The sequence below is a fragment of the Aotus nancymaae genome, unplaced genomic scaffold, assembly GCF_030222135.1.
Source record: "Aotus nancymaae isolate 86718 unplaced genomic scaffold, 86718_ANA_hifiasm-v0.15.2.pri h1tg000059l, whole genome shotgun sequence".
Lineage (NCBI taxonomy): Eukaryota > Metazoa > Chordata > Mammalia > Primates > Aotidae > Aotus > Aotus nancymaae.
The window spans coordinates 77,359,820-77,380,830 of record NW_026988473.1 but is presented as its reverse complement, the minus strand read 5'-3'; the positions used below and the strand labels follow the sequence as shown (position 1 = coordinate 77,380,830).

Below are 21,011 nucleotides of genomic sequence, written 5' to 3'. Positions count from 1 at the left end.
TCCTATTTCTCCTACATTTGACAAGCTACTTAACTTCACTGACCTTTAGTATCCTTATCTGTAAAGTGAGTTGGTCATTATAGTTTGCTAATTGTTGTGAGGATTAAATGAAATAATGAAATCAAATACACAGGATAATGCTTCATTTTGAAGGCAGTTAATGTGTTAATTTCTATGTGTAATTTTGTGTTTACTGCAGTAGTCCCCCTTTATCCAGGAGGGATACATTCCAAGACCCCCAGTAGATGCTTTAAATCACAGACAGTGCCATACCTATATATACTGTGTGTTTTCGTATACATGCATACCTATAGTTAATTTATAAATTAGGCACAGAAAGAAATTGACAACAATTACGAATAATAAAATATGACAAGTACAACAGCATACGATAATAAAAGCTACGTGAATGTAGTCTCTTTCTTTCTCACTCTCAAAATATCTTTTTATAGTCTCTAATTGAAGTTATCTCAAAATTTCTTAGTATTTTCAAGCCAGGGTTGATTCAAGTAACTGAAACCAAGAAAATCAAAACCATGATAAGGGGAAGCTACTGTAAGAACAATAAAATAAAAATGTATGAGCTTTCAGAAGCAGGCACAATATCTATGCATCTCCTGTGGCTGTCTATAAAAAAAAATTGTATATATTTGGGGTATGCAATGTAATATATTGATATATACACTGTGGGATGATTAAATCAAGTTAATATATCCATCACCTCACATATTTCTCATCTTTTGTGGTAAGACCATTAAAAATCTGCTCTTAGAAATTTTGAAGTTTACAATACATTATTTTTTTCTTATTCTTAATTGATCTAACAGAAAACCTTTATTCAAACTAATAATACAAATGATATGTTCATATATTTATATATATAAACACATATACACATACACAAAAGATCAGAGGCAGATAGCAGGAAAATTTCAATATAAGTAACTTGTGCTACCTGAGAGGAGGTATTGTGTTATTTTTAAATGAACATGGATTCATTATAACTATATAATTCAAACTCTAGGGGAACTAATTTTAAAAATTTTTAAAAGAACTATAATTACTATGCTAAGGAAAGAGAGAAAATAGAATCAAAATGCTCAAGTAAAACCACAGAGGGCAGGAGAACTGTGGAAGACAAAAACAGGAACAAAGAACAAGGACAAGAAATAGAAAATAATAACAAATACATTAGATTTTAATCCAACTATATCAATAGTCACCTTAAACTTCCACGATCTTAAGACACCAGTTAAAAGAAAAAGACCATCAGAGTGGATTAAAAACCAAGACCCAACTATATATTGTTGACAAGAAACTCACTTTAAATATAAAAACACATGTATATTAAAAATAAAGGCATGGAGAAAAACAAAAACATATTATACTAACAGTAATGAAAAGAAAAGCAGGGGTGATACTCATGAGTTGCCTAAGGATGGGGATACCTTCCGAGAAATGCATAGTTAGGTGATTTCAGGTCTTGTACACATCATAGTGTGTACTTAGACCTAGATGGTATCGTCTACTACACACCTAGAATATATGGTACAGCCTATTGCTCCTATCCTACAAACCTGTTCAGCATATTACTCTACTAAATGCTATATACCACTGTAATATGAAGGTAAGTATTCACGTATCTAAACGTAGAAAAGGTACAGTACCAGACTGGGCAGCATAGGGAGACCCCCCCATCTCTACACATCTACAAAAATTAGCCAGGGGTGCTGCCGTACACTTGCAATCCCAGCTACTTGGGAGGCTGAGGTGGGAGAATTGCTTGAGTAGGAGGTTGAGGCTGCGGTGAGCCATGATCGCACCACTGCACTTCAACCTGGACAACAGAGCAAGACTCTGTTTCAAAAGAAAAAAGAGAGAGAGAAGAAGAAGGAGAAAGAGAGAAAGAAGAAGAGGAAGAGGAAGAAGAAGTAGTAGTAGTGGCAAAGGAGGAGGAGAAGGAGGAGAAGAGGAGGAAAAGGGGGAAAAGGAGGAGAAGAGGAGGAAAAGGGGGAAAAGGAGGAGAAGAGGAAGAGGAGAAGGAAGAAGAAAAGGAGAAGAAGAGGAGGAGAAGGGAAGGAGTAAGAGAAGAAAAAGAAGGAGGAGGAGAGAGGATAGAAATTACGAATATCATAAATGAAAGAGAGGACATCACTACAGATCCCATGGACAAAAAAAGATAATAAAAGAACATTATGAACAGCTCTATGGCCACAAATTTGATAACCTCAATGAAATGGGCTGATTTCTTGAAGATATAATCTGCCAAAACACACACAAGAGAAAAGAGACAATCTAAATACGCCTATATCTATTAAAGCAATTAAATAAATAAATAATAACCTTCTAAAACAGAAAGCACCAGCCCCAGACAAGTTCACTGGTGAATTGTACCAAAACTTTACAAAAGAAATTATACCAGTGCTTCATGAGCTTTTTCAGAAGATAGAAGCAGAATACTTCTAAGTCGTTCTATGAGGCCATTACCCTAATACTAAAACCAGACAAAAACATTAGAAGAAAAGAAGAGTATAGACCAATATCACCTGCAAACATAGATGCAAAAATCCTCAACAAAATGTTAGTAAATTGAATCCAACCATGTACAAAAATAATTATACACTGCAACCAAACAGGATTTATCCCAGCTATATAAGAGTAAGACAATATTTGAAAATCAATTGGTGTCATATATCACATCAACAGGATAAAAAAATTGCATAATGCTATCTATAGATGCAGGAAACATATTTGACAAAATATAACACCTATTCATGATTTAAAAAAAACTCTCAGCAAACTAGGAAGAAAAATTTTTTTAACTTAATGAAGAACACCTACAAAAATCCTGTAGCTAACATCACACTGAATGATGAGAAACCTGTAGCTTTCCTGCTAAGATCAGGAAAGGAACAAGGCAAAGATCTCCTCTCGCCACTGCATTTCAACATCTTACTGGAAGTCCTAGCTGATGCAATGAGACAAGAATAGGAAATAAAATGTATGCATATTGAGAAGGAAGAAGTCAATCATCCTTTTTTGCAGATGACATGATTGTCTATGTAGAAAATCTGAAAGAAGTGACCAAAAAACCCCTCCTGGAATTAATAAACAATTATATCAAGATTGCAGAGTACAAGGTTAATATCCAAACTCAATTGCTTTCCTATATACCAACAATAATCAAGCAAAATTTGAAATTAAAAACACGTTGCCACTTATATAAGCATCTCAAAAAGTGAAATACTTAGGTACAAATCTAAAGTAATATGAGGAAAACTACCAAATTATAATAAAAGATGTAAAAGAAGAACTAAACAAATGGAGAGATGTTCTGTGATCATGAATCAGAAGAGTCAGTATTACCAAGATGTCAGTTCTTTTCAACTTGATCTATAGATCCCATTCAACCCCAGTCAAAATCCCAGTGTTTTGTGAATATCAACAAACTGATTCTAAAGTTTATATGGTGAAGCAAATGACAGAATAGCCAACTGAATATTGAAGAAGAACAAAGTGGAAGGCCTGAGACTACCAAACTTCAAGACTTTCTGTAAAGCTACAGTAATCCAGACAGTGTGGTATTGGTGAGAGAATACACAAACAGATCAATGGAGCAGAATTATGAGCCTAGAAACAGAACCACGTAAATATCATCAACTGATCTTTGACAAAAGAACAAAGGCAATCCAGTGGAGAAAAGACAGTCTTTTCAACAAATGATGCTGAAACAATTGGACATCCACATGGAAAAAAATGAATCTAGAAATTAACTCAAAATGGATCACAGACCTAAATGAAAACGCAAAACTGTAAAAGTCCTAGAAGATAACAGAAGAGAAAACCCAAATGACTTTGAATATGGCAATGACTTCTTGGATACAACACCAAAGGCATGATCCATGAAAAAAAAGATAAGCTGGACTTCATTAAAACTAAAAAATTCTGTCCTATGAAAGACATACAGATGGGAAGATATACAGATGGCAAGTAAGCATGTGAGATGTTCAACCTTACATGTCATTGAGGTATTGCAAATTAGAACAAAGATGTCATACCTGTTAAAATGGCCGAAATCCAAAACACCAAGTACTGGCAAGGATATGGAGCAATAGGAACATATTTATTTATTTATCATTCTCTCCCTGAGCATAATCAAAGGAACTCTCATTTAACACAAAATGGTACAGCTACTTTGGAAGATAGTTTGGTGGATTTTGACAAAACTACACATACTTTTGCATATGATCCAGCAATTATGCCCTCATTGTTTACCCAAAGGAGTTGAAAACTTATGTCCATGCAAAAACCTACAGACAGATATGTATAGCAGCTTTATTCATAATTGCCAAAACTTGGAAGCAAACAATATGTCTTTTGATAAGCAGGTGGATACACTTTGGTAAATTTATACAATGGAATATTATTCAATACTAGAATGAAATGAGCTATCAAGCCATGAAATAACATGAAAGAAACGTATATTACTGAGTGAAAGAAGCCAACCTGAAAATGCTACATGTTATAAAATTCCAACTATATGATATTCTGGAAAAGGGAAAACTATGAAGACAGTAAAAAGATCAGTGGTTGCCAGGGGTTAAGGGAGAAGAAGGAGTAAACACCAGAGCACAGAGAATTTTTAGGGCAGTGAAACTACTCTTTATAGGACCACAACGGTGCATACTTGCTGCTGTGCATTTTTCAGAACCCTTAGAATGTACACACCAAGAGTGAACCCTGATGTAAATTATGGGCTTTAGGGGATAGTGATGTGTCAATGTAGGTTCATTAATTACAACAAATGTACCACGTTGGTGGAGGATGTTGATAACGGGGTCCCTAATGGAGCCCTAGAAATTCTATAAACATTTGGCCATTGGATGAATGATGACCTTATACCAGAGTGACTACATGATGGCTAAAACACATTGACGTGAAGTTGAGCTCTTTAAGACCCCTCTGAAATCAGAAAAGAGTTGACTCCAGTGTTCCTCTTCAAGATGGAGCAGACCTCTGACGCAACTTACCTGGTTTTGTCATGGGCACTTGCAATTGCTTTCCACTGTCCATCTCCTCCACACCCTGGGCTGAGATGGAGTAGGGCCTGCTGGCTTTGTTCTTAAAAACGATCAGGACGGTGTCACCCACCTCAGCATGAATCATTGGGCCTAAAGGCAGAACACAGGCCTGTGCGCATTATTGTTGCTCTTTCAACATTGATGTAATTTAAGTACAGGCAGTAATTAGCTAAATAAAATAGTTTGGCTTTAGTTGCTTTTCTGAGAAAGGTATATATAAATCTACTTCACTTTAGAGAGCAACATTGTATAGTATTAAATATCAGGTAGTCTTTAGCAATGGGTTTAAATTCTGCCTCCTTCATTTAGTAGAGAGGCCTTGGGTAAGTGATGTGATCTGTCTAAGTTTCAGTTTCCTCATCTGTAACGTTGGTTTAATAAGAACTTTCACATAGGATTATAGTAAGGATTGAATAAGATAATGTATGTAAAGCACTTACTTCGTGCACTGAAACACCATAAGTACTCAGAAAATGCTTAACTTTTTACTACTGAGAAATCGTCTCCAGGAAAAGCCATATCCGCATGATATGGTGGCTTTCAGTTGTGATCCCCCTGTGTATAACCTTTGATAAGTCTGAAATTGTTCATTATCTGGTAAATGGATGACAGTAATAATGAAGATCCAATGAAGTAATGTGTATAAAGAATGTGAAAGATCAGAGTGAAATAAAATCATTATGTATTAATTTATGATTAATATAGTGACTTCACGAATACACATCTAACTCTCAACAGAGTTTAACAATTTACAATGTTTACAGAGTAAACAATTATTTACCCAAGGTAAACAAATATATATGTATATTTTAATAATGTAAAGCAGATTTATTTGCACACAGCAAAGAAGAAAAAGGAAAGCAGTCTTCAGGCAGGTGGAACTGATCAAGACTCTTAAGTAGCTGACTCTGGGATCACTACAAGGATCCCAAGAAGACAAGCACTCTCCAGCTCCTCTGGTGTGTGCATTTCTGTCGGAAGCAACCAGGCTGTGTGCCAGTGGAGATGAGCCGACACCCAGGTGAGAGGGCCTGTGGCAGCATGACTTGTGTACTGCTTCGTGGTGAGTAGACTCCCATTCCAGAAGTGCCTGATCCCTGTGGGTCTCTCTTGAATATTTGGTGCATTCTACAGTCACAGTGGGGGCCTGCTCACACCTATGCGTTCCCTGCTGATTCACACCATGGTTTTAATTGCTTTTCTGAGAAAGAGATATATACATCTAACATTTGTTGGACTGTTATTATTTTCAATTTCCTTTCAATTCCTTGATATATTCTTCAAATATAAATACATTAAATTAAAATAAATAAATAAAATTTTCTTAAATTATTTAACATGGATCAGGAAATTCTAAAAAGCACTCATATTTTTCCCTTTATGACAAAGCTAGAAAAGAAAATCTGAAGGCAAGTGGACTGGGCTAAAAAAAAAAAAGGAAGAAGAAAATGCTTTGCTTGTTCTTAAATCGTACATTTGGGTACAGTTACAAACAAGTGCCTATGTATGCCTATGCTAAAATCATTATTTGTGTAGTTATTACCACCTAAATTGCACATGCCTTGCTGTACTGGTGAGTAAGAGCAAGTGGCTACTGATTTAAAGTGCGAGTTGCTGTCAGGGAACAGTAATGAACTGAGGTGTACCTTCCATGTGCCCAGTTTGAGGAGCCCAAGCCTCTCCCTGAGCTGCAGAAAATGAGTAGATAGTGGCTTAAGTGCTGATGGGGTTGCCTCTCAAAAAGTCAACTCATTTGTGTTGTGAAGAACCAAGCCAAAGAGCCTTAGAGGCACACTTCAAACCCCTCAGCAGGACCAGCACCTCAGCAGGACCAGCACCTCAGCACGACCAGCACCTCAGCAGGACCAGCACCTTGTCTTTAAAGCTCTGTCAACATCACAGCCCATCAGGGCTGACTCACTCATTTGATGAGACAAGCTTATCTGTGAATGTTAGTAGACTGTGGAGGTGTGAGGTCTGCTACACCTCCACATCCATTAAATGGATGGAGCATTTAATTTAATAATTTATCAAGCTAAGAGTTGTAGGGCCTTGTTCTAATACTGGAAAGCACTATGTAAGGCCGTACTGTTTATATAAGCTACCTTGTGCATTCAAAAGTGGAACAGGATTTCCAAAAGTCCCTTGGATTTGCCCTCTGCTTTAAGGTCTTATCCCCAAGATGAGGTCAGAGCTCGTGACTTGCCATGAAGAAAAGTGGAGAAGGAAAGCAGGAAGAGCTTATCTGATCACCAGGTCTGGAAGCTCAGGTTCTGAGAAGGCCACGAATCAGGGCCTCCTGAACTCTGGGAGGGACCTTTCAAGGCAGAAAGCCAGATCTTTCTCCCGTGGCCCCATCTCACATAGGGGCTTCTCTTTGTCATAAATACTTTTATGGTGTGTTGCAATAGCACTGTGCATGGATAACTGAGGACTTTAAAAAGTGATGCAAACACTCTGCCTGCTGTTCTGAGAAAGCAAACTATTTCAAATTAAAATTTCCTGGCTCAGTAGAGGGGTTGGAAAGAAGCTTTAGGGTATCAGACACCAGTTAGACTGCCTTGATGTCATGGATTCCTATTTGTATGTTATCTAGTAGTCTTTTTTTTTTTGAGACGGAGTCTCGCTCTTGTTACCCAGGCTGGAGTGCAATGGCGCGATCTCGGCTCACCGCAACCTCCGCCTCCTGGGTTCAGGCAATTCTCCTGCCTCAGCCTCCTGAGTAGCTGGGATTACAGGCACGCGCCACCGTGCCCAGCTAATTTTTTTGTATTAATAGAGACGGGGTTTCACCATGTTGACCAGGATGGTCTCGATCTCTCGACCTCGTGATCCACCCGCCTCGGCCTCCCAAAGTGCTGGGATTACAGGCTTGAGCCACCGCGCCCGGCCTAGTAGTCTTAATATGACTATTTTTCTTATGAGTTGAGCACTCAGCACTCTCCCTGATCATGGTAGAGCAGGAAGATATAGCACTTGGATGAATGCAATCAAGCTACTCTGTTTCTTTACAAGTGTAGCAGAACACATGTCAGACTTGTGCCTGAGACGGGATGGAAGTGCGTGTGCATGCACATGCCTGGGGCTGACAGTGTATGCCTGAAATGTGTGCCATACCCAGGAGTTCTAAGTGCTCCTCTCGTGGTGGTCGGGCTTTGATCTCCACAAATTCTCCATCCGTGTATTCCCTGTAAACCACCTTCTTGTACTGAGAGCCAATCCAATTTTCAGTGCGGTTCATAAATATATCTCCATGTCTGCAAATCAGAAGCATCAGAAATTAAAGTTGTCAGAAAGCAGAAAAGCTTTGAGTGATTCTAAGTGATTCAGGAGTACTCTGGAGAAGTGCTCCCAAACCTGGCTGTAATCAAGTGCTCCCTGGGGAGCTGGCCTTTCGCACCAGATTTTCTGAAAATGAGGCCAGAAATCTGCGCTTTAAAGCTCCTTGAGCTCTGATATGGGCAGCCCAGCACCAGCCCATGGCCTGCCCTTGGAAATCACTGTTGCAGTCTTCTGCTAGGTGCTGAGTAGGGTCAACCTTAGAGACGCCTAAGGACCTTTGAGGTTGTGTCTCTTTTCTGGGACCAACTAACCTCACACACATGCATCTGCACGGGTGTGTCATGACAGACACACACACACACACACACACACACACACACACCCCACCACCCTGAGTTACTCCAGATTTCATATGCATCTTTCTGTTCCCACTTTGAAAGATGTCAAGAAGGACTGCAGTCATATATTGTGCACACATCCATATACAAATATAGACAGATACAGTTGCTACTTTGTTATTCACCATAGTTATGTTCTAGAAAGTCATTGTGATAACCGAATTAATAAAGACTGAACCATTGTTCCTAGGGGAAATACAGGGCTAGGTCCCAGCAAATCTCTGGTTACGATATTTTCATCAGCAGATCAATATATAACCTTGTTTTATTTCTGTTCCTTTTTAGAGACACTTATTTAATATATATTGCTGAGCTCAATAGCATTGACACTGTAACTTATACATGAACAAAGCCCCTCTCACATGTATAAGGCACACCAGAGGCTTCCTGCACTCAGGACACAGCTTCAGCAATCCGCTTAGGGGGCATTTTAAACAGTGAAAGCACCAACATAAAGCACACAAGTGCAAAAACTATGGCACTGAATGGTGTGAAAACAATGACATTTCTTTACAGTATGAGAGCTGAAACAAGAAGGCAGAGAGACTCCTTGTTTGACCTCAGCTAAAAACGTGTGTAGCGGGCAATGTAGATTTGTTGCCACTCTACATGTACCTGCAAACGACCACAAAAATGTCACAGGAATTGATTTCGGGGTTAAAAATAAATTTTAACAAGTAGACAAATTTGCAAAAGCAGAATCTACAAATAATGATAGACTGTATATGTAGTGTACATGTATAGTACATGTCATCTATTACCAAGGCAGAGCATCGTAAAAGACAGATTTTTAAAATCTATTAATTTATCTCTAAAATACAGTGAAACTCACCCCCTTCCGTCTCCTTCCATTGAGGGAGCTTGCATTCTCATCTCAGCCACTTGCATGACTTACCTGTGTTGGCTGGAATTGTCCCTAACCATTCTCCCTGCCACGTGTACTCCTCCTTAGCCTCTATCCTCCACATGCAGGCAGAGGGACCCTAAGCTATGTATTCAACCACACTGATTTTAAGCCGTTTTATGACCTCCCCCTGCCAAACACCTCAATTTGGCTCTCAAGCTCCCTCACTATCTGCCTTTGCCACCTCCCAAGCCTCATTTCCCATCACTTGCCTCCTATACTCTATGCTCTGGTCATTCTAAACACTCACTCTCTTGAATGTGATGTGCTCTCCCTCACCTCCAGACCTTTACACAGGTTGTTCCCTCTGCTACAAACATGCTTCCTTCCTCTTCAGATGAACTACTCTTCATGTCCCAACTCAAAGACTACTTCCTCCCAGAAGCCCTCCCTGACTACCGACCTTCTCCCCACCTTTCCCCAAGACAGGGCTGTGTGCTTCTGCCATATCTCCTGCCGCACTCTACCCTTCCCCTCTTATAGTGGCTGCCTCACTCCATATACTTGTTCCAAAGTCTTACCGTGGACCGGGAATTCTGTGTGGGAAAGGGCCTTGTCACCAGCACACTGCACAATGCCTAGCACATAGTAGGTATTTAATAAATGCACGTACACTTCTACCCTAGACTGTATGATTTCCAAGGGAAGAGAACTTTTCTTCTACTTTCATTTTTCAGGAGCACCAGTTACATGCGGTAGTGGCCAGTGCAGTACCTGGAGCCACATTCCACTGTTTCCCAGCTTTCTCCACTGCAAAACAGGCTGATAATAATTCTTCTACCTCATGGAGTTGAGGTGAGGGTCATGTGGGTTAATCTCTGTAAAGCCCATGTCAGGACTGTGTGTAGCACTATGTAAGCACTTGCTTTTTCATCATCTTGTGAGAATGGTGCAAGAGATGCTGAGAAAAGCCGATGGAGTAGGTCACGTGTGTTGTAAGGGTTATGTCAGATAAGGATTGTAAAAACCCTAGCAGAACGCCTGGTCCACAGCGGCTGCTCAGTAGGCAGTGGTTTATTGTGGGGAATCTCAGGATGGTTAAATCACACACATATCGGTCTACCAGCTCAGGAGTACTAGGAATACAACTGTATTTTTTCATAGCAACTTAATTTCTGTTTTCGGATTTCTTCCCACTGCACAAACTTCCCCCAGACATTGCACTGATGGGCCCATCTGTTGACTTTCTGAGACGCTGAGGCCTTCCCAGCATGTTTTTAGGAAGCCCCCAAGAAAGACTTCTAGGTCCCAAGGTGGGGCAGAAGGCCTGTGCTAACCAAGACAATAAATGTCTCAGGGAGAGCCTGGACCCACAAGTGGTTCAAAAACCAGATGGGCTCCTACCATAACCATAGGACAAAGGGCAGAGGCATAGGAACTGGGGTGCAGAAGGGGTACGTGTCGCTGGGCTCATATCTACAGACATGCCTCAGAAGTGCCCTGGGAGAACTGCCATTTCAATTCTGTATTGAGTTGTTACCTATGGCATTTCTTGTACTTTGAATATGAGAACATGTCCTTATCTCACTTTGCTTTCATCTATCTCTGGGCAAGAATCAGAGTGACAGGGGAAGGTGTCATTATGCCATTGCACCCCTTTGCCCACCAGCACCTTTCATCTCTCTATGTCACTAGGAAGGGAGCCCCAGAAGACTGAAGTGAGACCTTCCTGCTAGTCCCCTGGGATACAGACTTAGAGTAGGAGTTAATATTAGTTGTAAGAAAATCATAAAGGCTATATTTTATATACTCATGGGCTAAGATCGTACACATGACAAAGTTATTATATAATTATTTCTTTAATTATAGTAGCCTTTTAGTGGAATAATCATTTTAGAAAAAGCCAAATTGGAACTCATTTCATTTTCCGCTGTACCAGCACCAGTCTTCAGCTTATATTGGCCGCACCAGTTTTGCAGAATAGAGGTGTTTGGTTTAACGAATATGTTAGTGAGTAATTGAATGGATTTAAAATTCTCCTGTTCTTGAGGGAAATCTTTAAAAAAAGAAATAAAAAATAAATGACTTTTAATATATCCAGAAGGTAGAACCATTATACTCTCTTTTCCGTAAGTATGGCCTCTGAAAACAAAGGCCCATAAATAAGGAAATAAACAAATGTGTTAAGATCGGAACGGCAGCACGTAGCGTTCGTATCGCCGCCACGGAGGGTTTCCGTGAGGTGTGCGGAGGGGAGGATGGCGGCAGGGTTGGGAGTAGGTGGCAATAAGGAACGAAGAGGAACTGGGGCAGGCGGGACAGTGCAGTGTGCTGGAGAGAACGCAGATTTGTCTTTCAGAAAATCCGTGTTCAGTTCTGCTCTGCCAATGGCTGGCCGGGCGCCTTGACTCTTTGCACCCAAGTTTCCCCATGTGCGTCTCAGAACAGTAACCCCAGGCAATGGGCTGCTGCGGAGGGAGGGGATCACCCCCGGGGGAGGAGGTCTGTGGCCTGCGCCTGCCTTCTCCCTCAACTCCGCCCCAGGGCACCCTGAGGAACCCGGTTCCAGGACTCCGGGCTCAGCGCCCCGGAGGAGCGACGCCCACAAGCCCGCTGGCGGCCTGACTCCTGCTCAGCCTGGGGCGCACGCACCAGCGGCCAAAAGCACCGCGAAGGGAGGACCAGCCCTGCAGACCTGCTGGGCACGGGGCGTAGTGGAGAGACCTGTTCTTCCCACCCCGACCCCGGGCCTCCTGCAAGGCAACGGCCTCAGAAGTCACCGCCTGCCCGAACCGCGCAGACACAAGCAGGGCACCCGCAGGCCACCCTCGCTAGGGGCGTCCGGAGCGCGCGCGATCCCACCGAAGAGCCGGGGCGGCGGCGCCTGTGGTACCTTTCCCCTCTTGCGTCCAAGTGCTGCTTTTCGAACTCCCAGTTTTTGTTAGGGGCATAATCCCATTCTACCTCTTCAGCGGCGATGTAAAAGGTTCTTATCATCCCGTGCGACTGCTCAGAAGGGTCCCTGTTGCCACAGCTGTTGACCTCATAGATCTGACCCATGCCTCTCGAGAGGTGGTGCAGGGTGGCACAAAACACCCTGAAAATACCTGCAAGAAAAATGGCTCGGCGTTGTGTGTGGTGCTCGGTATTTTTGTTGGTGATGGTCTGATTTTTAGCAAACCTACGTATTTTATTCCAAGATAACCAATTAGGGAGATTTTTTTAAATACCAGTTGTCTAGTAGTTTAAAATCAGACCCCAAGGGGAATAAATTACTTTAAATATGTTTACTTCTGTGGAGAGAACGGCACTGTCTAAAATTCATTTGTAATAATAAGAAAAAAAAAACTTAACAACATTGCTACCAAGAAATGACTTCTCTGGGTCTTCCCTGTAACACACACTTGTTAGAAGACAGTCTGTCCTGGAAAAATATGAATAAACATGACTATCTTAGCCCAGCCCAGTTTAAAAAGAGCTAATTACCTATAAGATGATTATCCTAGACAAGGTTCAAATTAAGCCACATTTCTGAGGAGTATTTTGCCCTAAAGGATTTCATAAATTATAAGGTGCAATAAATATCTAAGGTGTTGTTATTAATAAAGCCAAATGTACTACTTCATTAAGTCCTTGAGCAAAGAAGTTTCTCATTTCCAATGGTAGGTCTACATTATGCTAAATGAAAAGGAAAAAGAAAAGAGAAAAACAATCAACTAGGTTTTTCTACATATTACCAACAATCATGTCTGACCAAAAATTATATAATTTTTAGAATGAATTTTCTAGATGCGTTGGCATCAGAAAGATATTTCTTAACTGAACTCACCATAAAATCACAGAAAAGAAATGAAATTATTGAAAATATTAACTCTCAATGAAAATATTGGATCAATAAATCTTCCTTCCCTGTCTCTAGCAGCCTCTGATCTTAGAGGTGAGGGATGAGTGTGCCTTTCATTATTAACCTTATACAACGTACAGAGGCGTCCTCTATCTTGCTATGCGTGTAACTCTGTTGTCTAAATATCTCCACGTTACTCCTTTGAGATGAGCAAAAGCTCAATGGGTGGATTCAATGGTGCCCAAGCACACTCAGGCACTGACGCGGACACATGAGGAAGGGTCTTTATACAAAACTACAGAGAGGACACCTGTGAAGATAGACTTGGAAAGACTGTCCTCGGCATTTGTTTTTTTCCAGGCAGCCTATTGTTTATGTGTTGATCATGGTTCTTCAATAGTTGAGGAATTGTCCCTAAGAACAAAGAGGATCTTAGACGACGTAGCATGAAGAGGAAAAGAAAATTCGTAATAACGATGATGATGATAATAACAGAAGAACATGGAAATGTCTGAGTTGCAGCCTACAGCCTACCCACTTTTGAGCACCCTCCTTCTCAGCCTATAGATAAAGGACAGGAATTGGTGAAATGACTAAGCTTTTAAGCAATCACAGATTTATGCTTGTCACCAAACATAAACTGGAAAACACTGTTGTAAAGTTCTTTAGAAGCCTGTAGGACACATGAGTAATCATCAAAGCACTAGAATAAGTAGCTACATCTCTAAAATTATTCTGGGCATCTCAAACTTTGAGTGCCTATTCCTATGGATTAAAATGATTTGGCTATTTTCAAATCCTCTCCCCTCTTTGGTCTTCAAAAGTGTATTTTTTTTAAAACAAAACAAAACAAAACATTGTGTCTAAGGTATCCCTTGATTAGTGTAACTCATAATTGATCAACTATACTAATGTACAGAGATTGGACACTAGGAGAAGTTTCCACAGCGAAGATTATGCAGCTCCTAGTTTCAGGCAGTCCTCGGGGAAAGATTTTGAAGCCCAAGCCTGGAGTTCTTAACTGATGACACAGAGACACCTAAACTGCAGTTCCAGTGGAAAGCAAAGAAGTAGAACATCTATTAGTGAACATTAAGTACTAATCTTAGATAGCATATTGGTTCCTTCTTAAGACTGATGGAAAAGTTGGCTTGGAAAAGCATGTCCAATGTCTACAGGGCTTGCTCTCCTCATTTTTCATTCAGTAATTAGCAGATGCTACCATGCGTTGCTCTAGATAGTTTATGAGAATGCCCCAATTATCTCATTAGCTTGGAATCTAAGAGAAAAAGTTCCAGGCACTAGCATTTTACAGGGGTCTCCATAAATTCCAGATCTGACGCAGCTTGCCCTGTGGGGAAACCAAGGGTGCTCAACAGAATGAAAATAGAGAAGTCCCCAAATCAAGAGGCTGTTATCAGTACCTGTGGAAGAGAGACCAGGCTGCAGTTATGGCTACATCGGTAATCTGGAAGCATCCACTGCGATGTCCGTGACTGGTAGATACTTCAGAGAAGCAACTGAAATTATGTTTATGCTCAGAGAGAGCAAAACATATCCACTCTATGGGGCTGAATTTTTATGAACTGTAATTCAAGAACATTCTCCTAGGATTTATGCAGCAAAGACTTTTAGAGGGCTCCCGCTTCTGCTTTGTGGATGTTATTTTAGATATTTCCCCTCTGTCCCTTATACTATGCGTTGGGACTAATATAGTAGGGATTCTCTGATTCTAATCAAGACTATATCTATTTCTATACCACTTGAAGTACACAAAGTCTAACAATTTCTTCTGTGGGAGGACTCCAAGAGGATGAGCCTGAAGGTAGAAATCTGGGCCCCTGAAATGGTCCCGGCAAGTTTACCTGCACGGTCCGGCTGCATGAATGCTGTTGTGGCCACATGGGGAAACAAGGCCAGGGAGTCTCGGTGAGTCCCTCGTAGGTGGATGGTATTCCCTTGAAAAACAATTCCATGCATGTCAGTGTCAGTGCCCAATCCAATCAGATGCCAGGAAACTCTATCCTTTTTACACATGTTTAGGCCTGGCTGGTTGCCATACATGTAGCCATTAACAGCTAAATGGAGGAAGAAAGATAGAGCCCATTATAATTATGTAGACATATTGAACACACACCATCTTAGTGAAAAATTATCAGTGTGTATGGGGCAAGGGAGCTTCAAATATGTAAACTGTTTTCAAAAGATCCTTGTTGTCAGAGAATAAACAGTAGCAGAGAAAAGACACATGGCGAATCCACTTAAAATGGTGACCAAAATATTACTGAAATTATTAAAATGTTATCTTTAACAACACATATGCAAGGACACTAATTCTAATATTTACTAAGGAATAAATCAAATTGCTTTATGAAATAATTTTTCTGACAAAATTGTGTCACGGCACATGATATCCTTCATTCTACATTTCACTTTTGCAGATCATAAAGAGCATCTTGTAAACATTTTATTTTCACTGATGCCCCATACCCTTCTCTTAAGGCTCTTGATATGAAAATCACCGTCTTTTGAGGTTCCTTCCCTATGACCTCCCTTGCTAAAAGTCTCTTCCTCAGTTGTTAATTGATTGAATTCTACCAGATCCTCATTTGCCAGTGGGCTTTGCATTTAATTCTAGAAGTTGTCAGACATGCTTTTACTGATTACATGGAATCTGCATTATTTGAAAGATTTTTTAACCAATTGACATAATATTTGCATGTGTGGTCAGTGGAGAAGGATTTTTTTAGGGGGTCCTTAACGTTTATAACAGGTTAGTCCTTGAGTAAATAAATTTGCTTTCTGATAACTTGTACTTCCTTTTCCCAGTAAAATTACTGGAGGGACTTTATTAATAAATAGCCATTAGTTAGATATGAAGACCCTCTGTGCTTCCAAAGTGGCAGATTGTTTTTATCTTTTACGTCAACCCCGATCCATTGACAGTGGCTATCTGAAGCCGTGCCTTGAGAAGAATTTAGAAATCACTCTCTCACCGTATGGTGATGAATGCCATGATACAACAGCAATGTCTGGTTGGTGAATGCACATAATTGTGTCTCGTGATTGCGGTCCCTTGGAGAAATAAATATTCTACCCATCTCCTACTGTCTACTAAGCCTACAGCAGGAAGGAACTACTATCATGCACATGACTATAATCCTGTTATCAAATAAAATTACTTTCTATTAGGTTGGTGCAAAACTGATTGCAGTTTTTGCTATTGAAAGTAATTGCAAAAAATGCAATTACTTTTCCACTATCCTAATACTTCTGTGTCTGCAGAACCGGTGGTACTTGGTAATTGTACTTAGATCTGGGATTATTACTAGAAATTCCAAGAAATTCTGGTGCTTCTGAGAAGGACATCATATTTTTAGGAAAAAAAAATCTTTGATAATACCTTTGCAAATCTATGATCTAAATCTTGTCCATCAAATATTAATGAGGTCTGAGTATAAATTAAGCTGCTAATAAATTCAGTCCTTGGCTGGCTGGCAGAGAATCTTCTCTTGCCTTGGAATGCTTGTTTAAAGCTTCTCTTTCTACCTCATTCACTCATCCATTCTTTCTGTCAACAAACATATGTTGAATACAGGCCATGTAATAACACAACACAGAGCATTGTGTACCATGTCAGACCCTTTCTTTCTGGCTTTGTTGCTGTATTCCTTCCACCCCATGCAAGCAAGACTGAGGCTAGAACTTAATTTATAATTAATGTGACATTTGAATTTAAGATGCATTATTTCTCTTGAACTTTGTTTTAATAATGATGTATCCTGTATTTTTTTTTTTTTTTTGAAAGAGAGAGAGGGTCTCACTCTGAGACTCTCTGTTGCCCAGGCTGGACTACAGTGGAGCAATTATGCTTTTACTGCAGCCTCAACCTCCCAGGCTCCAGAGATCCTCCTGCCTCAGTCTCCCAAGTAGCGGCCAGGACTACAGGTGCACACCACCACACCTGGCTAATTTTGTATTTTCTGTATAGATGGGGTCTCACTATATTGCCCAGGCTGGTCTTGAACTCCTGGACACAAGTGATCCTCCCACCTTGACCTCCCAAAGTGCTGGGATTACAGGCATGAGCCTCTGTGCCTGGACTATATATCATATTTCTAAATATGAAAGTAGTTTCACATTTCCAAAACAGGGTGGGGCTGGATTTGATGTAGTTCATTTAGTTGTTTATTACTTTCTTTTTTTTTTCCCTTTTTTCTTTTTTTTTTTTTTTTTTGAGATGGAGTCTCGCTTTGCCGCACAGGCTGGCCTGCAGTGGCGTGATCTCAGTTCACTGTAACCACTGCCTTGTGGGTTCAAGCGACTCTCCTGCCTCGGCCTCTCACACAGCTAGGATTACAGGTGCATGCCACCACACCTGATTATTTTTTGTATTTTTAGTAGAGACAGAGTTTTACCATGTTGACCAGGCTGGTCTCAAACTCCTGACCTCAAGTCATCCATCTGCTTTGGCGTCTCAAAGTACTGGGATTACAGGCATGAGCCACTGCACCTGGCCTATTATTTTCTATATAAAGACCTTTCTGATGATAAATTTATTTTGCAATTAGCTTCTCCACCAGGAAACTGCTTCATTTCCTTATTTCTACCTTAATTTTCCTTTTTTATTGTCTACTGAGAAGTTTGGAAACAATATTCATATTCAATTATAGCAAAACTTTTTGTAGAAGATGACACTGAAAATGTACTACTCTGTGCTTTCCATTAGCACAACAGGGGATTCTGTTGGAAATGAGCACCTGGGACCATAGGGTCTGTGACCTGGTTGCTGTGGGACACTTGTAAGTTTGGAATACTTTTGACTTCCATGCAAGAAAGGAAGGTTAAGGGCTATTTTGTTATTCTTCCACAATGTTTTAAAAGGCAATAAATAGATTTTATGGGCTAGGCATGATGGCTCAGGCCTGTAATCCTAGCACTTTGGGAGGCCAAGGTGGGTAGATTACCTGAGGTTGGGAGTTCAAGGCCAGCTTGACCAACATGGTGAAACCCTGTCTCTACTAAAAATACAGAAAATTATCTGGGTGCAGTGGCATGTGCCTGTAATCCCAGCTACTCTGGAGGCTGAGGTAAGAGAATCACTTGAACTCGGGAGGCAGAGGTTGCAGTGAGCCATGATAACTCCACTGCACTCCAGCCTGGGCTACAGAGTGAGACATCATCTCAAAAAAAAAAAAAAAAGATTTTATGTTGGGTCCTAAAACAAGATGGTTAGCACCCATTGTCTTATGTTACTTGCTTCAGGCACTTTCATTGCAATTTTTATTACTACACCGTCTTGTAGGCTCTGAGTTTGGACTCTCATTACTCTGCCACCTTAGGTAATATGCTTAAGAGTAATGAGCATCCTGTGTTACTCACAAGCAATTAGCAGGTGGTTTGCTATTGTAACATTTAACACAAACAGACAGGGAAGGAGAATTAAATAATTCCTCCCAAATGAAGATATGGGATAGGAACAAGTAGTATTTCACAAATTAACACTCACCAGTCACTCATACTACTTAATTATAGACACTTTGCTATGTAATGATTATCTCCTATTTTCACTGGTTATCAGATTTCATGTTATTGTGAACCCAAGGGAGAGTAGTTTGTCAGTAATTTTAACATTTATGATGTACTGTGAACTTGGCTAGTTTAAATTTTGTTTTGTTTTTGTTTTTTGAAACGGGGTTAAATTTTGTTTTGTTTTTGTATTTTGAGATGGGGTTTCACTCCGTCATCCAGGCTGGAGTCAGTGGCATAATCTCAGCTCACTACAACCTCCACCTCCCGGGTTCAAGGGATTCTCATGACAGCCTCCTGAGTAGCTAGGACTATAGGCATGTCACCATACCCAGCTAATTTTCATATTTTTAGTAGAAATGGGGTTTTATCATATTGGCCAAGCTAGTCTCAAACTTCTGACCTCGAGATCCATCCGCCTCAGCCCCACTCAAAGTGCTGGGATTACATGCATGAGCCACCACGCCTGGCTGCTAGTTTAAATTTTGTGTTCCTTCATCTAAGGCTGATAAAGTGTTCTAGAAGTATTAAATTTCACATCTCTGAGAGATTGGGAGCTTTCACCATACCATCTAAGCTGAAGGCATGAAATAACTTACTCATGACCAAGAACAATATCCAAGAAGCCAAAATTAAGGTAATTCAAACACACCAATCATTTTCCACTTCGAATGCAAGTAAGCCTTTCATTTCCAGGAGGGAAGTCACTTGTCATACCATGCATTCGGTTGGATTTCACAAACTCTTTATCTTCTTTGTCGATGCTGAAGGGGCGCCAGGTAAACTTCTGAATGTTTTCATCAAAATATCTGCTCAGATTCTCATCAAAGACTGTGAACAGTAGGTAAAACTCCTTGTCTATTCCTTTCTATGGAGAAGAAAGAAATGAATACACAAAAAGTGCAGCTTGGAGGAATTCACGGAATTGCTTTCCTTTCAAAGTTCACACAAAGTGTTAATACGTTAGACCAGCCTAGCCAACATAGTGAAACCCCATCTCTAGTAAAAGTACAAAAAAAAAGATGTTCATCATGGATATTGATGCTATCCCCATCAAGCTACCAATGGCTTTCTTCATAGAATTGGAAAAAAAAAAAAAAAACCTTAAACTTCACATGGAACCAAAAAAGAGCCCACATAGCCAAGACAATCCTAAGAAGAAAAGTAAACAAAGCTGGAGGCATCGAGCTACCTGCCTTCAAACTATATTACAAGGCTAAGTAATCAAAACAGCATGGTACTGGTACCAAAACAGAGATATAGACCAATGGAACAGAACCGAGGCCTCAGAAAGAATGCCACACATCTACAACCATCTGATCTCTGACAAACTCAACAAAAATAAGCAATGGGGAAAGGATTCTCTATTTAATAAATGGTGTTGGTGGAATGGCTAGCCAGATGCAGAAAGCTGAAACTGGATCCCTTCCTTACATCTTATACAAAAATTAACTCTAGATGGATTAAAGATTTAAACATTAGGCCTAACACCATAAAAACTCTAGAAGAAAACCTAGGGAATATCATTCAGGACAAAGGTATGGGCAAAGACTTCATGACTAAAACACCAAAGGCGATGGCAAAAAAAAGCCAAAATAGACAAATGGGATCTAATTAAACTTAAGAGCATCTGCACAGCAAAAGAAACTATCAATAGAGTGAACTGGCAACCAATAGAATGGGCAAAAATTTTTGCAATCTACCCATATGACAAAGGGCTAATATCCAGAACCTAAGGAGAACTTAAACTAATTTACAAGAAAAAAACAACCCCATCAAAAAGTGGGCAAAGGATATGAACAGACACTTCAAAAAGAGATATTTATGTCGTCAACAAACATATGAAAAAATGTTCATCATCACTGGTCATTAGAGAAATGCAAATCAAAACCACATTGAGATTCCACCTCATGCCAGTAGAATGGCGATCGTTAAAAAATCAGGAGACAACAGATGCTGGAGAGGATGTGGAGAAATAGGAACACTTTTACACTGTTGGTGGGAGTATACATTAGTTCAACCATTGTGGAAGA

The 21,011-nt window shown here is 40.2% G+C and overlaps 1 protein-coding gene across 1 annotated transcript in view; it reads right to left on the bottom strand.

Moving 5' to 3' along the window:
• Positions 1 to 21,011, bottom strand: part of HEPHL1 (hephaestin like 1) — an 87,335-nt gene that overhangs the window by 11,820 nt on the left and 54,504 nt on the right. Inside the window, exons 10-14 of the mRNA XM_021665637.2 lie at positions 19,696 to 19,846; positions 15,315 to 15,527; positions 12,499 to 12,712; positions 8,199 to 8,338; positions 5,031 to 5,171 (exon numbers count right to left, since the gene is read on the bottom strand). Coding sequence (XP_021521312.2) covers positions 5,031 to 5,171; positions 8,199 to 8,338; positions 12,499 to 12,712; positions 15,315 to 15,527; positions 19,696 to 19,846 — 859 coding nt within the window. The remainder of the gene's footprint in view (positions 1 to 5,030; positions 5,172 to 8,198; positions 8,339 to 12,498; positions 12,713 to 15,314; positions 15,528 to 19,695; positions 19,847 to 21,011) is intronic.